The sequence below is a fragment of the Phasianus colchicus genome, chromosome 17, assembly GCF_987193195.1.
Source record: "Phasianus colchicus chromosome 17, bPhaCol1.hap1.1, whole genome shotgun sequence".
NCBI classification, from domain to species: domain Eukaryota; kingdom Metazoa; phylum Chordata; class Aves; order Galliformes; family Phasianidae; genus Phasianus; species Phasianus colchicus.
Window position 1 is genome coordinate 9,981,618 of NC_143452.1, and position 18,782 is coordinate 10,000,399.

The following is an 18,782-nucleotide window of genomic DNA, read 5'->3' on the forward strand; positions in this document are numbered from 1 at the left end:
TAAGCAAAATGTTTGTGTGTAAGAAAGGGTTGAAACTGTCACATGTCTGTGTCCCACGCTGGTGGGATCTGAGAAGGTATCCGCGAGATGTTAACCCCGTCCTGCTCTCTGTGGTGCTGAGTGTTTGCTTGGTGTGTACTTCTGACCTGGAGCTTGTTGTAAATACTGTTTTTAGTACTATGATTATTACTATGATGATGATTATTCTCTGAAATGTTGTACTGATGAGCAGGAGTCCTAAAGGAGAGAGATGAGCACCTTCCCTCTGGAGCGGGGCTGCGGCACCCACCCAGGGATGGCACACAGATGTTCATGCTCCTGTCTGTGATTTGGCATCAGTGCTCGTGTGAGGGCTGTGCCCTGAGCCGGGGGGTGAGACTGAGGTGCTATGGGCTCAGCGGGCTGAAGCTGTTTGCAAGGAAGGGGCTCAGACAGGGGTGAGCCTGGGGAGCATGCTGGTCCCACCCTGTTGGTGCCACGAGGGTTGGGGAGGATGTGGCTGCAGGATGCGCTGCTGCAGGCTGAGTCATGCATTGGTGACTGGCACACACGTGTGGCCAGGTGCTGCCCTGCCATGCCATGGCTGGGTGCTCCCAAGTTGGATGCCCATCACACCACTGCTAGGCTGAGCCTTTTTTTGTCTCATCAGTCCTGAGCCATACAACTGCCGTGCTGTAACCCAGACGTGGGGTTACCTTTGAGTCGACCTTCTGTGGACAATTCATGATCATGTGAACCCTACACTGGGGCCAGCTGCTATTGCTGCCCTGTTACCTGGGGGTGAGCATCCTTGGCGTGGGTTCTGCCTTGCTGCAACACTCTGTGTGTGCAAAATTGCACTCATGGGAACAGGGTTTGCACTCACACTGTTGTGCCGCTGGGAATGAGGCAGGGAATGGCTGCTCGTGGTGCTGGAGGTTTCTCATAGCCCAAAGCAGGGGCTGGGGGTCCCACATTCCATTCTCAGCCGGAGGTGGTTGTTGTGCACGAGAAGTGATAACAAAAAGAAAGGAAAAAGCAAGAAAAAGGGTCTGATCCCCATGTGTGCCCATCTCTCTCCGGAGTTGGTTGTTTGAGTTCTAAGGCTCCTGTGTGTATTGTGGGAATACCAATAAAAGGCGTTAAACAGAAAACGAACCTAAAGATTTTACAAAACAGAATCCAAGCCTCTGTATGTTAAATGAGTACTTTGCACCCATACAAAAGATGCAGAAATCGAACCCATCCTTTATCACCGTTCTCAGAGGAAAAGAAAGTAATACAATGCTCAAATGCAGGTACCACCCCGAGCCCTTCACTTAGAGGTGAGGGCATGCAGCGGCGTAACAGAGGACGAGCAAAACGTTATGAGATGATTGCAAATACAATAAATCCAGTTCTGGAAAACGTGTGAGCTTCTTTTCTTTTCAACACTCCCCCGCCCTTCCCCCATCCTCCACCTCCTGTGTAATGTTTCCTAAAGGCAGCACAGCCCGCCCTACCCCCACCCTGGGGCAGCATCCCAACAGAGCCCCAGAGTGAGGTGCTTCCAAAACATCCCCAGTGCTGCAGCATTCAGATCAGTGCCCTTTGTGATTCCCTCAGGTGCTGCCCTGAGGAATCTGCACTGCTGCCTTAGTGGTCCTTCACCAGAATAGGCACTGCCCACCACCCCCAGCCACTCTGGCCCCATAGGAACATTCCCAAAGCAGCATCCTTAGGGACTGCCCCATGTTTTGGGGCCCTGTCCATATCACTGCAGAAGCAGTGCTGGGGCTGCCACACTGCAGCTCTTCCCACGTGCACAGGATGCCACCATCCCCACATACAGCAATTCTATATTTGCAGTGTGACCTTGGCAGTTTGGAAGATAAGAGCCCAACTGGGAACGCAGTGCAGCTCAGTGCTCGGAGGTTCTCCAGCTGCAGCTCCAGACATGGGGTCCTGTAACAACATGGTGATCTGTCTTGTGTAAAACAGAGACCGAGTGCCTTTAAGACAGAGCCCTCAGCCCCAGCTGAGCTTGCAGCAAAAGGGAGATTTTACTTCCCAGGAGATCACAGACTACAGACCCACTCTCTTTATTGCACCTCTGCCATTGGCCACCATAGGGGATGATGGCAGAGGGAGGCTCCCATGGAAAGGGGTTTTGTGATGTCTGGTGGGTGAGTTGTCACTACTGGTGATCCGGTGGTCTTTGAGCAAAATAAATCTAATGGGTGGCAGCCCTGCCTATAGTATCAGATTGGGATGGTGCCAAGCCAAGCTATGAGTCTGTGAGACTCTGACACCCACTGGGGAGATGGCACCCATAGGAGAGGTGTCCTGAGCTGCACAAAGCGTTCCCACAGACTGCTGTCTCCTCCAGGTGCAAAGCACACATTTCTATCTCCAGTTTGACAATGCATTGCTGATAAAAACAGTGGAACAGTCCTCAGAGAACGTCTCTCTTCAGACCTCAGGATCGGTGGTGGAGCAGTGCAGCAGGGCTGTGAGCATCAGGGGAATGAGGACTGGAAAGCAGCTGCCTGCAGCTGGGCACAGCCTTGGCACCAGGAGCTCACAGGTGGCACCTGAAGCACTGCATGCCCTGCATGGAGTACTTTCTTCTGTATCCAGTATGTTTCACCTCTTTCAGTTTGAAGCCACTTCCCCTTGTCCTATCACACAGACTCTGCTAAAGAGTCTGTCCCCAGCTCCTTTGGATCTGTAAGGCCACTCTCAGGTCTCCCTGCAGCCCTCTGCTCTCCACACTGCACAGCCTCAGCTCTCTCCACCTGTCCTCGTATGGAGATGTTCCATCCCTTGGAGCACTTCTGTGGCCCTCCTTTACATGTGTTCCAACAGATCCAAGTCTCTCCTGCGCTGAAGACTCACCCTCCTCCAGGTGAGGTCTCAACAGCACAGAGCAGAAGGACAGGACCACCTCCCTGCCCTGCTGCCCACACTGCTTTGCATGGAAAATCCATGCATAAGCACTGCTCTGCACTCCTAAATGGAACAAACGCATGGAAGTGCATGCACACCCACCAACGGGGAGGGAGGAAGGTAGATATGCCCAGCACCCCACTGCACTTGGCTCAGCTGCATACGCTCCCCGTGCACACCGTGCCCTGTGCTGGGGGGTATGCATGTGGCCGGCTGCATTTGGGAGCAATGGCAGCACGCACAGCGTGTGCACGCAGGAATCTGGGTAGACGCACGGCTCCCAGGGGTCATGCAGGGGCCGGGGACGTGCACGAGGCTTGAGAAGCACGCACGGTGCACGGAGATGCACGCAGGGGGGACACACACAAGGGGCGAGGAAAGACATGGAGAGGGAAGAAACACACAGCAGGCCGGAAACACACGCAAAGCCGGGAAAAGAGCAGGGAGAAACGCGCAAAGCCGCAAAACTACAAAGCAGCAAAGCGGACGCACTCCGCAGCGCGCTCCCGATGCGCGATGCACCCCGCGGGCGGCGGCGCGCGCCGTGCCCCCGGCTGCCCCCCAGCCGCGCACGCGCACTGCGCCGCTCCGCCACTTATTTCACAGGCGGCTCGGGCCGCGGCGCCGCGCTAAATAAGTCCCGAGTGCCGAGCCGAGGCCGTGCGCCTGCGCGCCGCGAGCCGGAGCGGGGGGGGGGTTGGGTGGGGGGGGCGGCCGAGAGCCGCGCGCGCGGCGGAGCCCCGCAGCCCCCAACCCTGCGCGCGGCCCCGAACCCGGCCGTCCCGCACCCCGCCCGCCTCGGCCCCCGCCGCAGCTCCCGGAGCCGCAGCGAGCGGGGCCGCGGGGCTTCGGCCCGAGGTAAGCGCCGGGCTCGGGCCTACCGCGGGGCCTCGCGCCGCACGCCGCGTCCGGCCGGGTCCCTGCGGAGCGTCAGGACGTTACGGCGGCGGCGGGAGACGCGGCGGCAGCGCCCGGCCGGCCCCCCCTCACCCCCCTCCCTCCTCCTCCTCCTCCTCCTCCTCCTCCTCCTCTTCCCCCTCCCTCCGACGGGAGCGCGCCCACGCGCCCCCCCCCCCCACCTCCTCCTGGAGCCGCCTTCGGGAGCGCGCAGCCCCCACCCCGACCCCCCCGTGCGATCGCCTCTACGCAGCCCCGCGCCCCCCTTCACCTCCGTCGCCTCCACCCCCTTTAGGCGCAGCCCCCCGTATCCCCCTGTGCCGCCCTACGTGCGTTGCCCCCCTTGCTGCTCCCCCCCCCTCCACGCAGCGCCTCTCTGCCAACCCCCCCCCCCCCCCCAAACCCTCACCCCGAAATCCTCCCAGTGGTGCAATGCTATTCTTTTCTCCCCCAGTTTCCACCTCCCCCCCCCCCCCTCAGTCTTTGCCAACGCTGCGCTGGGTCGCTGAAGTTGGTGGTGTGGATGGTGCTTTGCTTGCTGGGAGCTCTGTGCCCGTGTGATGTGGGTTTTCACCCCAAAAAGGAGCTTGGGGGGGGGGGGGAGGGGGGAAAGGAGGGGCAGGGAGAGGTCAGCTAAAATCCTACAGCGGTCAGCAGTTGCAGAGCCGTGCTGTGTGCTTGCAAGGAGGGGATGGAGCAAAGCCTCAGCTTCTCGTGCTGGCTGCTCAGCCTCGTGCATTATTGCTGCAACAATTAACTTCGTTTCTTTCCCGTGCAATGAAAACACTGTAAGAGCAAGCTGTTAATGGGAAGTGGCTTAACGAGGGGGGGGGGAGCAGCTGTGCTTACGTTGCTGCTTGTGTTGCAGCTCATAGCTCTGGGAGCACAGCGGTGCCTTCGGATGGGAGTTGAGCCTCTCCAAGTGCATTGAGTGGCTCAGAGCTGGGCACCAGGAGTGCTGTGCAATGGCAGTGTGTGAGGACACTGCTGCTCCTGCCTGCATTTGGCTGGGGTTTCTCACCGTGAGGTCCCTGCCCATGGGGCACAATGAGGGTGACAGCATCTGGAGGGGCTGGTGGCTCTGCGGAGATGTGCCCGCAGCAGGGCCTGTTGGAAACATCTCCCTAAACCTGTCTAACTCATCCCTGTCCTGCTGTGTTCCCCTCCTTGGCACTGCTGGTAGCAGAGCAGTCATTCTCTGTGCTGTGTCCCTGCAGAGCACTGCTCCCATGGCCACGCCGGATGTCAGTGTGCACATGGAGGAGGTGGTGGTGGTGACGACGCCGGACACGGCAGTGGATGGCAGTGGGGTGGAGGAGGTGAAGACAGTGCTGGTCACCACCAATCTGTCCCAGCATGGGTAAGAACAGAGGGGACAGCTGGTGGGATGGATGTGGACACATCGGTGGCTAAATCAGTGTTATTTCACTGTTTCTTTCACAGTGATCCACTAAGCTCCCGGCAGTGGATATTCTTGCACAGCTGCTGGGCACGGTGCAGCAGAGCTTTGGGGTTGGGCTTATCAATGGATGGGGCAGCACTGATCCAAAAGCAGAGTGAACCTGGGTGACATCTGCAGCACTCTGCATCCCATTCCTGTTCCACCTGTTGGAGTGAGCTTTGTTTGGGTACAGCCTAGGGACACATGGGCTGTTAGCTTCTTTTCTCCTCCTTTTCTCCTCTTTTCTGCTCTGTGCCCAGCATGAATTAGTGCTCCAAGTCCATCTTGGCAAGCAGAAGCCCCCAACTCACATCTGGTGCTGGCTTTAGGTAGCTTTACCCACCTCAGGCGTTCTCGTGCTCCCACTAAGCAGGCAGCAAGCAGTTACGTGTTGCTCTCCAAAACATTTCTGTCCTGCTCCAGTACATCCTGCTATTTCTGTGCTCTAGGGAGGGGCATCATGTTTCATCTTTTAGAGCACAAAACAGCGGCTGTACTGCAACTGGAGTTAAATCTGAGCAAGCTCAGCTCCATCTGTGGTGCTGGTTCTGGTCAGCATGATTCCCTGAGCCACAGATGATGTGGAATGGGAGCTGTGGCTGTTTGGATGCTGAGCAGGGGCTGCTTTTCATGTGGTTGTGAGGTCTGGAACATGAGCCATGGCAGGCACTGCCTTGACTGGCTTGGTTCCCTTTCATTCTTTTCTTCCTCTCATATTTTTCTTTGGAAATCTCTCCTTGCCCCTCCATCAGAGCAGACAGACTCCTGCAGGGCTTTTTGAAGCATCTCAAACCACTGCTTCTGGGCTCCCATACTGGAGCATTGCTGTGTAAGGGCATGGACCCAGGGCTTGTGCCTCTGCTGGGTTCCTCTCCCTCCCTGGCATGGTGGAGGCTTCTCAGTTGTAGCTGGTCTGTGGAGGAGGCTCTGAGCTCTTTGTTTTACACTGCTGCAAAGCCCCAGGGCAGCAGGAGCAGCTCTTTGGGCTGAGTGCATCTTTCTGCTGCTCTTTTGGCTGTGGTTTTGCTGTTTTAAAAAAATAAATAAACATACAAGCAGAGGTTTAAGAGCTTAATTAGCTCCTGCGTTTTAATATTGACTGAAAAAAAGCAGAGGAAAACAGAAATGGTAACAATCAGCAGGAGGCTTTTCTTTCATCTGTGCTTGGGAGGGGTCTGTTCCCATGCTCTGATGCGCTGCCTGTATTTCTGCTGCAGTCTTTTGGTGGAGGCTTTTCTTTCCCGAGCTCCCAGAGGAGGCAGAGGCAGGCACAGGGCTTTGCCAGCACTCACCCTCCCTTCTCCCACTTGCTCTGTGTGTCCTCCCAGGGACATGAGCAGCTGCATCCCAGCATTGTCATGGCAACCGATGGGGACGCTTCAGCTCCTCCTGCTGCAGTCCCTCCAGAATGGGATGGGAGAAAGCAGAGCCAAAGCAACTTCAATATATATCCTAAAGCCTTTGGGCAATGAGGAGCAGATCTTGGGCTGAGCCTGATCCCCAGCAGAGCTGGGTGCCCAGGAGAGATGCAGATGTGTGGACCTATCAGCAAAACTGCTGGAGAGGTCTGAGGGCTCTGGTGTAGGGAAGATGAAAGTGGTCTTTGCCTTCATCAGTTCATTAGTGCTCTATTAGTGTCATATGTATGTGGGGCTGTAAGAAGAGGAAACAGGGGATTTTGTAGTTTGTTTTGTTTTCTCTGTTCCCAGATCTGTTGAGCTTGTGCCACTCTGAGGTCCCCTGTACATGAAGCAGCCTGTGTGTAGCTGGTGCACTGTGTGTGTGTGTTGTTTTCAGGGAATTCCTTAGGGGAGTTTGGCAGAGGCTCCTAAGGGAGAGTCTGATCCAGAGCCCAGTTGTGTCAGCAGCATCTCTGCATCCCCTTCCTCTGTACCCACCATGTCTGCAGGAAGAAGATTTAGATTTTGTGGAAAAATATAGTAGGAATGACTTCTGAAACAAAGTCTTCTCTAAACATCGCACCAGAGACAGTAATTTCACACAGCTTCATTTTGCATTTCTCTCTCTTGCCAGCAGTGACATAAATGAGGACACTCTAGAGACAGAAAACGCAGCTGCTGCGGCCGCTGCTGCCTTCACAGCATCCACACACCTGAAGGAAGCAGTGCTAGGTAGGTCTGAGCTGCAGCTGATGGGGCTCAGCTCCTCGGGGGCTGCTAAGAGCTGGGGGGGGGAAAACTTACTGCTGCCTGGCAGGGCTGGGGGTGCTCCCGCATCCTTCTCTGCCATCAGGAGTGCTGCTTGGGGTGCCCAGCATCCAGGGTGCTGCTCTGCATCAGGGATGCTCTCCAGCATTTGGGGAGGGCTGAGTGCTGCTTGCTGGAGCGCTGCTGCCCTCTCCTGGTACGGGTTGTGTCCCTGTGATCTTGCCAATTCTTGGCTTTTTGCCACGGATGGATGTGGTGTTGGCTTTCCAGCAGCTTTGGTTTCAAGCAAAGGTGAATTTGGAGAGCAAAGGAGCTGAGGCTGGGAGCGCCTTAAAAAGTTGCCTTCACCCACGGTTTGAGAATGTATAGTCATCATACCACCACTATTCCTTACATGGTTATCAAGAATTGGATTTGCAGCCCCTGGCTGCTGATTTCTCAGATTTCATGCATTCAGCTGTGGGAGGATTTACATGGATGTTTCTATGCTATTTCACCTGGGCAATTTGGGTGCAACATGCAAAGTGAATTGTGACCACAAAACCCTATTCCCACCCGTGTCCCTTGTGTGTTACCTACTTGTGCTGATCCTGACCTTCAGCACTGTGTTGGGAGCTGCAGCTCATGTTTCTCTCTGCTCCATCCCTTGCTCTGTTCCCTGTGAGAAGTGAAGATGGCTGAAGATGAGGACAGCTTGGAGGCAGAGATTGTGTATCCTATCACCTGTGGGGACAGCAAAGCCAACCTCATCTGGAGGAAGTTCGTGTGCCCCGGGATCAATGTGAAGTGTGTGCAGGTGAGTGTGAGGCTGTGATGCTGTTCTTGCTTCTGCTCCTGGCTGGGAAGGACCTGAGTTCCCTGTGTCCACATCATCCTGCATGCCATGCGTGGGGTTTGCTGACTCAGTGAGCTTTTTTTGAGTCAGAACCACATCATAGTAGGAGAGGGAAAAAGTTTTGGGTGTGGTGCCTGCTGCTTATCTTGCTCCATCTGAGCAGACCTGGCTGGAAAGATGCTTTCCCCATTTCACTGCTTCACTTCAGAGTTTAAGGAGTTTAGGCTCTTCTGCTATCTGTTTGAGTTTGAGGATTTGTTGAGAAGTTTAGGTAGGGAACATGCTGAGCAGTGTCTGCTGTGTCCTGGAGGGCTTCTGGTTAAAACCTGCACAGATGTGGGAGGAGAGCCTGGCTTCATCTTCATATGGACATGTTGCCATATGAGGGCTTTGCAGAGGATGTTCCTTTTTCTTCAGAGGAAACATGGCCTTTTACAAAGAGAACAGCTCCCAGTGCAGATAATTGCTTTTGCTGCTGCCTAAAATCAGTGTTCTCTTTGCACTGAAGCCTGTGCAGCAGTTCTTTATGCACTAATTGTGAAATGCTCACTTTAACATCAGTTCACATGTGCATGGAGAGGAGACCTGGAGGTGGGAAATCTTTCCTAAGACTGCCCATAAAGCACTGCTTTGAGGTCTGCCTGACTCTGGAGGTTGCTTTTAGCTCAGCTCATGGGGTCAGATCCGGCTGGGTGTGTAGGGCAATAAACAAAGGGGCAGAACAGGCTCCTGGTACAGCAATGCCAACTCCCTGCAACTGGTTTTTTGTGCAAGCAGGTGTGCTCCAAGAGGGGTCAGAGGTTTCACTGATAGCAGTGTCTGTGCTCGGTAGCAAGAGGTCAGAGGCCAGACAGGCTTCTCCTTCCTTGCTTACGCAGGGCTGTGTGCACAGGGCTGTGCTGGGGAGCCTGTGGAGGCCATACAGCCCCGTGCAGCACAGCAGAAGCTGGGGCAGTGAGCTGTGTATTGCTGCTCAGGATCGCCTGCATCAGCCCTGGTGCTTTGCTGCGTAGGGCTAGCAAGCAAGTTGGGCATTCAGCAAACTGCTCTGTGCTGCTTGTACACTTTGCAAAGCGGCATGTCTTCAGCTCTGAGCTAGAGGTGCTCCAAGCACAGTTTTCTCAAAGGTGTGGGATGCTTGCCAGCCATCTCCAATGCTGATACTTCATTTAAACGTGTTGAGCCCTGGCCTGAGCTGCCCAGGCTTGCCTGGTGTCATCATCTCCAGGGGGCAGTGTTTCTCATTGCTCACCACACTGATGCTATGCTTCTATGTTTCTCCTCCTGTAGTTCGACGGACACCTCATCAGCCCCAAGGAATTTGTGCACCTGGCAGGAAAGTCCACTCTGAAGGACTGGAAGCGGGCGATCCGGATGAATGGGATCATGCTCCGGTCAGTCTGCATGGCAGCAGATGAAGAATTCTTGCTGGGGTGGGATGGAGCCTTCTACACAGTTGTTGTGTCGCAGAGGGCACTGATGTGCTGCTTAATGCTGGCCCCAAATGTTGTCCACCTGAAGGCTTTGCATATTCTTGTGGACAGGGAATAATTTGGAGCAGCAAAATGCCATAAGTTTTAGCACTTGAACCCTTCTGCATTCCCATGAGGTCCTAAGTGAGCACTTTAGTGCCCAGGGGTTGGGCTGTGTTGTGTGCAGTTCTGTTTGAGCCACAAAGTGTGGTCTGCTCATGAGCTAACACTCCCATTGCATTATTGCTTCTTTAGATCAGTTTGTTGGTTTTCTTATTTTCCCAAGGGTTTATTCAAAGCTTATTTATGGAAACATTTAACTTCTCTGACCTCAACTATCGCAATTAAATTCTTCTATGTTCTTGAACACCAGCCTGAGACAGGTTCAGTAACACCCACATTCCTGCCTGTAGGCAGCACCTTGCTCCCTGGGGATTGCCGTGCTTTCCTCATCCTTTCACAGGGTGACATTGCATCTGCCAGGATCCTTCTGCTTTGATGCATGAGTCTTGTACTCCTAAGCAGCTTTTGCTCTGCGTAGGTTCTGCATAACAGCCTCGTGCTGGGCAGGGTGGGTCCTTGGGGAAATAACATGTGTGAGAGATGTGTGATGGGGAGCTTGCAGGCTGTGGGAGGATGCCAGAAGTTCACTTGGCTTTGGTCTTCCCAACTTCTTCTTTCGCACATGAGTCTGTATGTGCAGCTGTGAAAAAAAGAGGAAGGCCGGCTGAGATTCTTCCGTGATAATTGGTTTGGTTTTTTTTTTTTTCCTTTTTCAGTTCTTCCTCCTCATTTTAGCTGTTGAGGAAAATTTCCCTTGAAAGCCATCAGCCTGCTGTAGGCACATGTTCTCCCTTCTTCCTTCTGTTCCTACACGGCTGTGTTTTGCTGAACCTATTCAGAGCATCCTTGGGCATCCCTCATCTCGCTCCTGGCACAGCGTGGCAGGGCCGTGGGCTCTGTGCAGAGCAGTGGTCAGAAGCAAAGTATGGGAATCTCACCCCATTTGCCTCCTCTTGGGGGGGGAGAGAGGCTCAGCCCACTGGCTGATTCCAGGAGCCAGCAGTGTTCTCCCAACTTGTCTATGATGGCATCTTTCCCAAAATTCCTTCTCTTTTAAGTCATTTTACACTGTTTTCTTTCTTTCAAGTGGAGCTTGAGTAGCTTTAGTCAAACATACCTTTGTTTTGTAAAGTTTACTCTAAAACTTCTGGTGGCTTAGAAAAACAAGGTGGCTTATCAGTTTCAGTGGTACCATCAAGTCCCCATCATTGCATGAAATTTGGCCACAGGACCTCTGCTCCACTCCACACTGTTGTTTTTGGAGTTAGCATATCAGCCCCCCCAGTGTTTGCTAACTGCAAAGGCTGCAGGTCACGTTGCTTAGGGAATGAATGGATTATCCACCAAGTTCTACCCTGAAGGTTTCCCTGCTGTCAGGAAGTGGACGTTTCAATAAGTCTTTTCAATAAGTGGCCAGCATCAAGCAGGCTGTGGTTGCTGCTTTAAGTGACTCTTAGTGAACGTTGCTTGTAAGGAGGGGAGAACTTGGCAAGGGATGCTCAGACCTTTGTCTCTGCCTCTTCAGCTCATGGTGGTGTGCCCAGCAAACCCCACAGGCATTCATCATGCCTCCTTGTCCTGCTAGCAGGCACTGTGCTGGGGGAAGGCAGAAGCAGAGCACAGCTTCTGCTCTCTGCAGGGTGCTGAGAGGTGAGGAGGGAGCTCCCTGGGATGCCGAGGTGTTTGGGGGATGCTCTGCAGGCTGCTCCGTGTGCTGCATGGGCAAGAGCTGCTCCTCTGGCTGAGCATGTGAGCATGTTCCTGTGTTTGCTCCCTCTCTTGCAGGAAGATCATGGACTCGGGGGAGCTGGATTTTTACCAGCACACCAAGGTCTGCTCCAACACTTGTCGGAGCACCAAGATTGACCTGACTGGTGCCAGAGTGTCCCTGAGCAGCCAGACCTCCACGGAGTACATCCCTCTCACTCCTGCTTCCACAGATGGTATGTGCAATTCTTGGCACCTTTGCAGCAAGAGGATTAAAGCAGAACTGGTGCCACATACCTGATAATCCTTACGATTGCCTCTCTACTATATTTTGCTTTGCAGTTTGCTTTTATTCCGCTTTTTCCCCTTGCATTGTTGCAGGATTTCCCATAGCAGCACTAGGCAATGTTCTCAGTGCAGAGAGGCAGTCCCTCCCCCTGTTGCTCTGTAATACTGCATGACCAGTGCCCTTCTGGCACCCTGTCCTGTGGAGCTGAAGCAATTGATCAGTGAGCAAACAGCAGTGGGTGTGTGATGGGGGCACTGTCTCAGCTGTTGTGCCCCACGCTGGTCACAGCCCCCAGGGCTGATGTGGTCCCCAGCAGTGCAGGCTCAGAGCCCTCCCGTGCTCTCCCCATGGGGAGCTGACTTCAGCTTGAATAATGAATGGGCTCTCACTGAAGGCTCCCTGGCTGAATTATTTATTGGTTTTGTCTGATGGAAGATTAAAGAGAACTGGGGAATACAATGGGTTCTGTATCTGCCCTCATGCATGTAGTTTATAAAACTGGATTTAAATGACATTGCATCTCCGTAGCTTTAGCCCTGAATTTAATTTGTCCTATAATTACAGGCAACTGTTATATTGGAAGCTATTTCTGAGTACTTTTTCTTAACTCCTTTTGCTTTTGAGAGTTAAGAAACACCCCTGAGGACTCCAGAACGCATCTGTGGGGCAGAGAGCTGCCAGCATGAGTTAATTATGGCCCTAATTATTAGCTCACTACTGAGGGATGCTGCAAGAAGCACAAAGCCACTGAGGTTTTGTGGGGAAGGAGCCATCCCCTGCAAAGCTTTGGGACCCCCATGGTGTGTGGGTCTGGCAGATGGCGAGCTGGCCAGAAGGGCTGCCAGGAAATCAAGCTTAGAGCACTGCTTAGAGCAATAAGGGTGTATGCAGAGGGGGATGGGAGGAGAGTTCTCTTGGTCTTGTGTAAGGGTTGCAGAAGTAATCCCTTTGGTATTGCACTCCAGAGTGGAAAAATCAGCTGTGGCTGCACAGCGCAGCCGCATGGCTCCTGTGAAAGTGGCCCCACCCAGCAAAAAGGGGCAGTTCCAGCAGCGTAGCAAGGAGAGCATCCCTTGGAAACAGCCTGTGAAAAATACAGGAAAAAAATCAGGACTTGGTTTTCTTTTTTTTTTTTCTTTTTCTTTTCTGCTATTGGTTGCAGTGAACGGATCCCCAGCTACAATTACCATAGAAACATGTGAGGATGCCAGTGATTGGACCACCAGCATTGGAGGTAGGGCTGCATCTGGGCAGAAGCTGAGGGTGATGTGGGAGAAGTGGGGGTGGTGGGGACAGGGGTCAGGGATGAAGACCAGGGCCTGTTGCTGGAGCTGCCCTGCTCAGACCTCCTGGTGCCAACCTGTCTGTCTAACTGCAACATGGGCTTGGGATGGAATGGCTTCTAAGCACTGGAGTGGCTAAGCATGGTGTGGCTCTAGTGGGGAGGGGGGGGAAATTAATTGGAGAGTCACGAGTTCTGTGGTCCTCTGGTGTAATTGGAGCTGGGGAAACAGATGTGGGTTTGAGGGCGTTGGGTTCTTGGAAGAGCTGTGCTGTGGTCACAACCTTGCACTTGTGTGTTGAGTCCTGAGCTGGAGGAGTGGGCTCCTCTGGCACCATGTCCTGGCTGCTCTGTGTGCTGCAGCAGGATAGGATTTGTCCTTCTGTCTGCCCTTTGGGTACTGTGCACCCACAAACCTGGGAGACCTCACCCTTATATGTGACAGAGGGCAGAGAGCACAGCACGATCACATGGAAGCTGGTTAATGTGCAGCCCCTTTTTTCCTAAGAGCCATGAAAACCCCACTTCCACCTCTGAAGGATCTGAAGACCTCCCTTTCTCTTCCTCCAGATGACACCTTTGCGTTCTGGCGAGGCCTGAGGGACGCAGGTCTCCTGGATGATGTCATCCAGGAATTCCACCAGGAGCTGCTGGACACCATGCGGGGTTTGCAGCAGCGGGCGCAGGACCCCCCCTTGCAGCTGGGAGGTGAGCAGCTGACAGCAGGCACTGGGCTGAGGCGTCCCCTGGGAGCTGTTGTGACTCAGACTTGTTAAAGTCAGAAACGAAATAGAAAGGAAACTTGTTTCTGCACTTCTAGCTTATCATAAATGTGTGCAGACAGCCCTGTTCTCATTGGCGCTGGTGCAGGAGGGCAGCTCTGAGCAGGGGCTGCAAGTGGCCACAATTCCTTCGGGTTCTCTGGGCCCTGAGTTTCCCCTGCTGCCTTCAGGATGCTTGGCAAGCATTTAGCTCTGGAGCTGGAGGGAATTTAGGCCATCAGAATAACAATGCAGCAAGCAGCTGCTGTGCCAGGAGGCTTCTTATCAATCCCTGCTAAGTAGGAGACTGCTGCTTATCCAGGAGTGACCTCCTGCACTTTCTCACAACTTCTCCTGCCCAGCTCCTTGTGTTACCCTCACACAGGCTTTGGCTGTCTCAGCTGAACACCTTTGCTTTCAGATAGCTTTTTACCAAGCCATTTGGAATTTTTTGTTCCTCAAAGACCTGTCTCTTCTCTTCCTTTTAAGATGCTGTCCTACTCAACAATGTGGTGCAGAACTTCAGGATGCTGGACCTGGTCAAGAAAGTCGTGGCCAGCCACAAGTGCCAGATGGATCGCTCCAGGGAGCAGTACACACGGGATCTGGCAGGTATGCTTCTGCAGTTATCCAATAGCATTGGGGTATTTTTGTGTAAAGCAGCAGGTTTGGTGTTAAACTGGCATTCGTGAGGCCCATGCTGGACCCGTGGGGATGCTCGATGCGCACTGACCTCACTCTTCTTGCAGCTCTGGAGCAGCAATGTGATGAGCACCGCAAGCGTGCCAAGGAGCTGAAGCACAAATCACAGCACCTCAACAATGTGCTGATGACTCTGACTCCTGTCTCTGTCCCCACACCTTTAAAACGCCCTCGGCTCACCCGGGCCACCTCCGGACCGGCCGCCATCACCTCCCAGGTGCTGTCCCAGCCGGCGCAGATCGCCGTCACCCCAGCCGTGCCGATGTCCCAACTCACCAGCCTGCCTCTGGGCAAAGTGGTCTCGACTCTCTCGCCCTCAGTGTTGGGTAAAACCCCAAACCAACCGCCTGCCGCCAGCTCTCCAGCCTCCCCACTGCTGGGTGGCTACACTGTACTGGCCTCTGCTGGCAACGCCTTCCCCGGTGCGGTGGAAATCCATCCGGATGCTCCCAACGTGACGGTGCTGAGCACGGCGGCAGCGACAGCTCAGGACAGCAGCACAGTTGTGAAGGTGCTCAGCCCTTTCCAGCTGCTGGCGCTGCCGGGGCTCGGTGCTGCCATCCAGAACGTGACACATGTGGGTGGTGGTGGTGCTGTGCTCAGTGTGCCCTCTGAGGGTCCCACGGCCGAGCACACCGCTGCCATCGAGGTGACGGCGGTGGCTGATGAAGCAGAGCAGAAGTGAAGCAGAGGGCCCTGCCTGGAGGGGACATTCGTCACGGCGCTCGGGGGAACGGCCTTGGGTCTGCGTGGTGCAATGAGGGGCGTGGGTTAAGGAGGCTCAGGGCAGCTGGAGCTGGGAGCAAGGAGGTGTGCAGGGCAGGCAGCGAGGGAAGGGAGGATGCCTGGAGGAGATGAGGGCAGCAGCGTGCTCTGCCCTGATGGGAGGAGGTCTGGAAAAAAACAACAAAAAAAAAACAAAAACAAAAAAAAAATTAAGGCTAGGTTTTTATAAAGCTTTCCTCCCTGCTCTCTTGGGGTAGTTACTCCACGCTGCGTCTGAGGAGCAGAGTGGGGTGTAGTGTGTGAGCTGCAGGAGCATGGAGCGCTAAGCCAGCACCGAGCTGGCTGCTGGGAGCCCACAGACTGAAGTGGGATAAGTGTGGGGCCACTCACTGTCCCTGTCCTGCAGCACAGAGCCCAGGGGCTGACCTTTGGGTGCAGGCACTGTGAGCGGGTGGCCCAGGTCAGAGAGAGGAGGATCCCAGGTTGTGATTCCCCAGAGAACAGAGGAACCCAGAGGGCCGGGAAGAGCTGCAACTTCTGGGGTTTTAGGGTCTCTTTTCTATTTTTCTCAAAAAAAAAAAAAAAAAGAAGAAAAAAAATCCATTTTCAGGATTTTTTTTTTTAAATTAAAGGCTGTGAGCACATTACTGGATTACTAAGGCAGAATGGGGTGCTGGGTGCAGAGTTAAGAGCTGAGCAGCAGCAACCTCATGCCCAGCATCATCCCACTGGGTGCTGGCATCCATCACCTGCTGCAGGAGGATGCTCTGAAGGAATGGGGCACTGGCCTCAAGCATGCCCCGGTGTTTGGGTGCTGGGAGGAGCTGGGTGCCTCAGGTGTGGGTTTTCTATAAACTCAAGTCTGGCAGCAGCAATGGCAGGTTGCTTCTATCTGCTAATAAACGTGGGGTTTTTTTGACAGAGTTTTGCTGGCGTATTGCCTTTCTGTGTCTGGTCCTGACAGCTTGGGGCAGGAACATGTTGTTTAAACTGAAAACACAAGTACTCGTATTTATAAATACCCACATGCATATATATGATGTGCTTGCTGCCATCCACCCATCAGAGCTGTGAGGAGGAGTGGTTCTTCCCTCCAGGCATGAGCTGTGTTTGCTTTCACGTGCCCTGACTCAGGGCCACAGCCCCATGTGGAGGCTGAGGCTCTCCCTTCCTAGGGCTGCCAGCCATTAAGATAGCACTTTGATTTCTTCCTTGCTATCTCTGTACTTGGGACACCATTGATAGATCAGACCAAGGGAATGCAAAGAGGTGGAACAGACCCTGGCCTCTGATTGCCCTGCAGTGTGAGTGGCAGCGCTGAGCTGGGACGCAGCAGGACAGGCTGTGCAGCATCTCTTCTTTACTCCAAGCCTGGTGACCCTTCCTGAGGATAAAGCAATAAAATTTCTGCAGGAAGACTTGAGCTGGGAACATTCTCCATCCCTTTGCAGCAGCATTTGCACAGTGGACGTGGGGTGCAGCTGCAGTGCTCCAGCCCTACAGTGTGCTCTGCTCCGGTGTGAGAGGGCAGTGCTGCCACATGTCACCATGCTGTCCCCAGTTGAGGTGTCTGTCTATTCTGCAAAAGCAACCCATGCAGCAGAGCCTCTTCCATGGGAGCCCTGTCTCTCAACAGCCCCACGGTGTTCCCTCTCTGCTGCTCTGTGCAGGTAATGTTTGGAATGTGGAACGGTGCCCAGGATGGGGATGGGTTTGGAACTCCACCAGTAGAAAAATGGGTGAGTTGTGTATGATGATATACAGAAATATATAGACAACACACGGCTTGCTGGCCTCGGGCTGAAGGCAGCCAGGATGCACCCATTAGGATGCAAGCAATGCACCCAAAGTAAAGATCCCGTGGCGCTGCACTTTGTTTCTCTTCTAGTTCTGCAGCCCCGTGCGCAGCAGTGGTAAACCACCACTCGTGGGTGTGTGCCCTGGGGAAAGGCTTTTACCTTCTGCTCGTTGGCTCCAGGCTGAGAGCTGTGCTGCAGCCCTCCCTGCCCTCACCTTCTGCAGCTCCGTGGTTCTGTACGGGTGGGGAGCGCCTGGACACAGCTGCTTTCTATTTTCCCTTCCCAGCTCTCGCAGTGCAGCACGCAGAGCTCGGGTTGCAGCCACCCCCCTGTTGCTGTGGTCTGCGGGTGCTGCTGCGGTGCTGCAGGTGCAGAGATGCTCCAGCCCCACAGGCACCCCCGTGGGCAACGAGTGCTAAGCGGTGAGCACACAGTGAGCGCAGGGCTCCAGTCTGCCGTGGACTGCTGGTGGACTCCCCTCCACCCCACCTCCCTGCTTCTTCCGACAGGAGGAATAGAAACCGAAACTGGGCACTTACGGCTGGGTTTGTCTGTCTGAAATGAGCGAACGCCGGGTTTCGGCACACCCCCACCGCTGGTGCTGTGACGGTGATGCAGCTTCGCCTCCTCACGCAGCTCCTCCTGCACGTTGGGTAACAGCCGTTCTGCTGTTCGGCCAGGCTCCTTCTGCTCCTTATTTCCTCACGCTATGAGCACGACCTGCAGTTTGCTTTGTGGAAAGCCGATGTCCTCCCCTGCTCCAACACGCAGAGCTGCAGCGTTATGGGAAATAACCCACCTGTAAAATAAGAGCGAGCCCTCAGTGCTCTGCATGAGCCCATCGCTGCCTGCGTCGTGCGGGGGGGGGGGGGGTTGTTTGGGTTTTGTGGTTGTGGTGCTTTACTGCTGAGTGATCACGCCCGGCTCAGCACCGACTGGGGGGGATTTATGCCCACGGGCAGCGCTGCTGCTCAGCATCACAGCGTCTGTGCCTGCTCTGTGCTCAGATGATGCCTTCCTCAGCCTTTCAGTTGCATTTTCATGGGGAAGAAGGATTGGTTCCCACCCCAGGGTGACCTCACACTGCCCTAAACCAACAGTGCTCTCAATGAGGAAGAGGCCACCAGGCTCTCTCAGTCCAGGTTAAAACGGGGTCACGTCCTGGGCTGCCCATCCTTTGCTGACAAATCACAGCACAGAGCGTGGCCCCACGGCTGCGGCCCCACTGCCATCATGCCATGGGGCTGGCAGGGAGTGGGATTTCAGTGCAAAGACCGGAGCTGCCCACATGGCCGATGGGCCATGACTCACTGCTTGGGTTGGGTCGGGTCCAGCTCTGCGCTGCGAGGATGGGAGGCAGTGAACATCATACCCTGTCTGCCCACCCTTGTTGACAAACGCCAGGAGCTGCTCTCTGACCTTCCTTCCCCATCTGCCCTCACTCCTGTGAGCTGCTTGCCAGTTCCTCTGCACTTCCTGTTGCTGCTTGACCGCAGATGAGCTTTTCTTCAGCTCATCTTTGCAGCAAGACTCGTAACCCCGCTGCCAGCACTGAGCCTCTTCCTCCTGTCCCTGGGCCCTTTCCCAGCTGCTCACATCTGAAGCCTTAGTGCTGCCCAATCTCTTTCCAGAACGTGCTGGATATTGGCATGGAGATAACTTTACGAGATGGGAAAGCTGAGGCTGCAGAGCTCTGAGTGCATTGCCCATCCCAGTGCTGTCCCTTTGGGTGG

At 54.4% G+C, this 18,782-nt stretch overlaps 1 protein-coding gene across 3 annotated transcripts; it reads left to right on the top strand.

Moving 5' to 3' along the window:
- Positions 1-3,625: 3,625 nt before the first annotated feature.
- On the top strand, positions 3,626-16,174 carry GMEB2 (glucocorticoid modulatory element binding protein 2). Of its 3 annotated transcripts, none has more exons than XM_031589257.2 (10): positions 3,626-3,765; positions 5,022-5,164; positions 7,280-7,377; positions 8,082-8,209; positions 9,539-9,642; positions 11,569-11,726; positions 12,942-13,013; positions 13,632-13,769; positions 14,312-14,434; positions 14,572-16,174. In XM_031589257.2, the coding sequence occupies exons 2-10, from the start codon at positions 5,034-5,036 to the stop codon at positions 15,207-15,209; spliced, it is 1,590 nt and encodes a 529-aa protein (XP_031445117.2). In that variant the 5' UTR covers positions 3,626-3,765; positions 5,022-5,033; the 3' UTR covers positions 15,210-16,174. The 3 variants fall into 3 exon arrangements, with proteins under 3 accessions (XP_031445117.2, XP_090008503.1, XP_031445108.2); XM_090152377.1 differs by lacking the exon at positions 3,626-3,765 and adding an exon at positions 4,255-4,366; XM_031589248.2 differs by lacking the exon at positions 3,626-3,765 and having other exon boundaries at positions 4,620-5,164; positions 7,283-7,377.
- The last annotated feature ends 2,608 nt before the right edge of the window (positions 16,175-18,782 follow it).

What these genes read in the sequence shown, in the direction of transcription:
- GMEB2 (XM_031589248.2), top strand. Translation starts at nt 4,770, where the DNA reads ATGGCAGTGTGTGAGGACACTGCTGCTCCTGCCTGCATTTGGCTGGGG. An exon ending in TCAATGTGAAGTGTGTGCAG is followed by an intron (nt 8,210 to 9,538) that starts GTGAGTGTGAGG and finishes CTCCTCCTGTAG; the next exon opens with TTCGACGGACACCTCATCAG. An exon ending in CCCCCCCTTGCAGCTGGGAG is followed by an intron (nt 13,770 to 14,311) that starts GTGAGCAGCTGA and finishes CTTCCTTTTAAG; the next exon opens with ATGCTGTCCTACTCAACAAT.